The sequence below is a fragment of the Phytophthora infestans genome, genomic scaffold (assembly GCF_000142945.1).
Source record: "Phytophthora infestans T30-4 supercont1.18 genomic scaffold, whole genome shotgun sequence".
Taxonomy (NCBI): domain Eukaryota; phylum Oomycota; class Peronosporomycetes; order Peronosporales; family Peronosporaceae; genus Phytophthora; species Phytophthora infestans.
Window position 1 is genome coordinate 1,479,836 of NW_003303741.1, and position 2,102 is coordinate 1,481,937.

A 2,102-nucleotide genomic window follows, 5' to 3' on the forward strand; every position below is an offset into this window, starting at 1 on the left:
CCTAAACATGACCAGATGCCATCTCAATTTGTAGCAAAATATGGGACGAGGTTTGCTCGGGATTCAGTTGGCTAGCGCTAATGCTGCTAGAGAATCTGAGGCCACCAAATCTCATGACGTGGAGATATCAAAAGGATTGGTGCTACAGACCATAAATGAGCCTGGGCTCGAGACTCAGTCGGGGCGTACAAGTGTAACCTGTGTAGCGAGGATTTGCAAAACTGCAGATTCGAGGTCGAAGGTGCCGAAATCGGATCTGGGTTGCTTGGTAGTTTTTGTGGGCTGGCCACCCTCAGGTGAGGCGGTACAGTTTTAATTAGACCGTCTCAAAACTCATCAATCGTGGTTTACAATTCGGCGTTTGATCGGACAAACAGCGAATCTGAGCGGTCATTTAACGATCAGTCTTCACGAAATCTTAGACTGCTGGCCTTTACAGCAATTTCTGGACCGCCGCCTTCCCTCCTGCTCAAAGCTATTCATTACTATGCATATAGGTCTGCACATAGTGGTGAAGAGATTTTTCTCTTCTTAAAAAAAAAAAGCTTTCAAAAAACTGTAGTTTAGCGCTTGAGTGTCAGCCATTATTATTTTAGACGAGGAAAAACTTCTGCTCGGCAAGTAAAATGTCCAACCAGGTTTCATCTGCAGCATTGTCATCATCCAAACGTTGTTTTAGCTTTTGAAGCAACAGCCTTTCCCCTCAGTGTGCGCAAAAATTCCCGTCGCGACTTCTCGTCGTTGTAGTGAATTGATCCTTCTTCATTTTCATTCTCTCCGGACTAAAGGCCGATCATTTTCACCTGTGCGATCATTATCGTCTCGCTGCTCGTACGGAAGCGCACCGAGCTCATGAGCCAACAAGAAATTCCGAACCTCAGTTATCTGTTCTCGCTCTCGTAGAAACCCTGCTGAATGAAGTCCTCGCTCAGAGCTACTTGCACACTCGAATGCACGCTGAAACTTCTCGGACGAGCGCGGTGTTGTCAATAGCGCATCTATTCCAGCAGGTTCCAGGCTCGCAGCTGCAATCGGATCCACTACAGTGATCACCGGTACGAGCGCAGTTTTGTGTGGAAAATATTTGCAATGTCCAGGAACATCAACTTGTACTCTCGATACTGTAACTTGACACCCGGAGCGTTGCAAATCCAGTTTTCGTGCTAGATATCCTGTGATCCTTGCACCAGTCGTACAGTGCTTCAGAGCAACATCCAAGAAATCGTGCCACCGTGACCTACCAGCAATATAATAGCAGACCCCTCAGTGCCACATATCATCCCTACATCATATGCTTGTAGTCTGTCAACTCACCGCTGTCCACCGAGTACTCTATCAGGGCCTCCAAATTCAAGCTCTGGAAGCGGGTAATCGTCGAAGAAAACGCAGTCAAACTGGCTCAGCATCGGGAGCTGCTGCTGCCACGTCCCAGCTACAATTTCAACTCCACTGTGGCTTATTGCAAACTGGCGAGCACGTTGCAGCGTCTCCTCATCGCATTCGATGATGGTGTGGCTTTTGGGTCGGAACCGTTGGATGTGAGTCGCCGAATAAGCCAAACCGAAGCCGATTTCCAGTACACGGTCCGTCGGCTGAATAGCGAGCCCTTCAACGCATAGCTCCATGTATTCCTTCTCCCACTGCATCATGACCTGCTGTCCGCGGGAGCTCCAGAGCACCTCATGGCCGAGCTCGTCGAGTCCCTTGCTGTTGCCGTGCGTAGTCATCTTTTTGAAATCTCATTTGGTCCGGCTTTTGTGACGTCGGACGAAAGAGCAAATTTGTGGTCAACAACAAAAAAGCTCCACTTAAAAAAAACATTAAATAAGCTAAATAAATTTTATCCGATTTATTTTGAACCAGTACGTGCGGCTTTCCAGCTACCGGTACCGGTACCTGTACATGGACCACTGCTGATACACGGCGCCCCGTCAAAACACGGGGCCCATATCCTCACCTTTAACAAAAGACCACCACGCGATGACGGAGATTCTCAGTTTAAGAGAGAATCTCAGCAAACAATAAGAATCTCGGCGAACAAAAAGTACCATATGTACTCAGAGATATAAAGAGCTCGATGGAAGTGGGTTTTTAATAGACTT

At 47.6% G+C, this 2,102-nt stretch overlaps 1 protein-coding gene across 1 annotated transcript; it reads right to left on the reverse strand.

Moving 5' to 3' along the window:
• Positions 1–877: 877 nt before the first annotated feature.
• PITG_10477 (uncharacterized protein) lies at positions 878–1,727 on the reverse strand (the record flags this gene model as incomplete). The annotated part of the gene is made up of 4 exons (XM_002902216.1): positions 878–894; positions 957–963; positions 1,045–1,237; positions 1,315–1,727. 4 exons carry the CDS (start codon positions 1,725–1,727, stop codon positions 878–880), a joined length of 630 nt encoding a protein of 209 aa, XP_002902262.1.
• Positions 1,728–2,102: the final 375 nt, after the last annotated feature.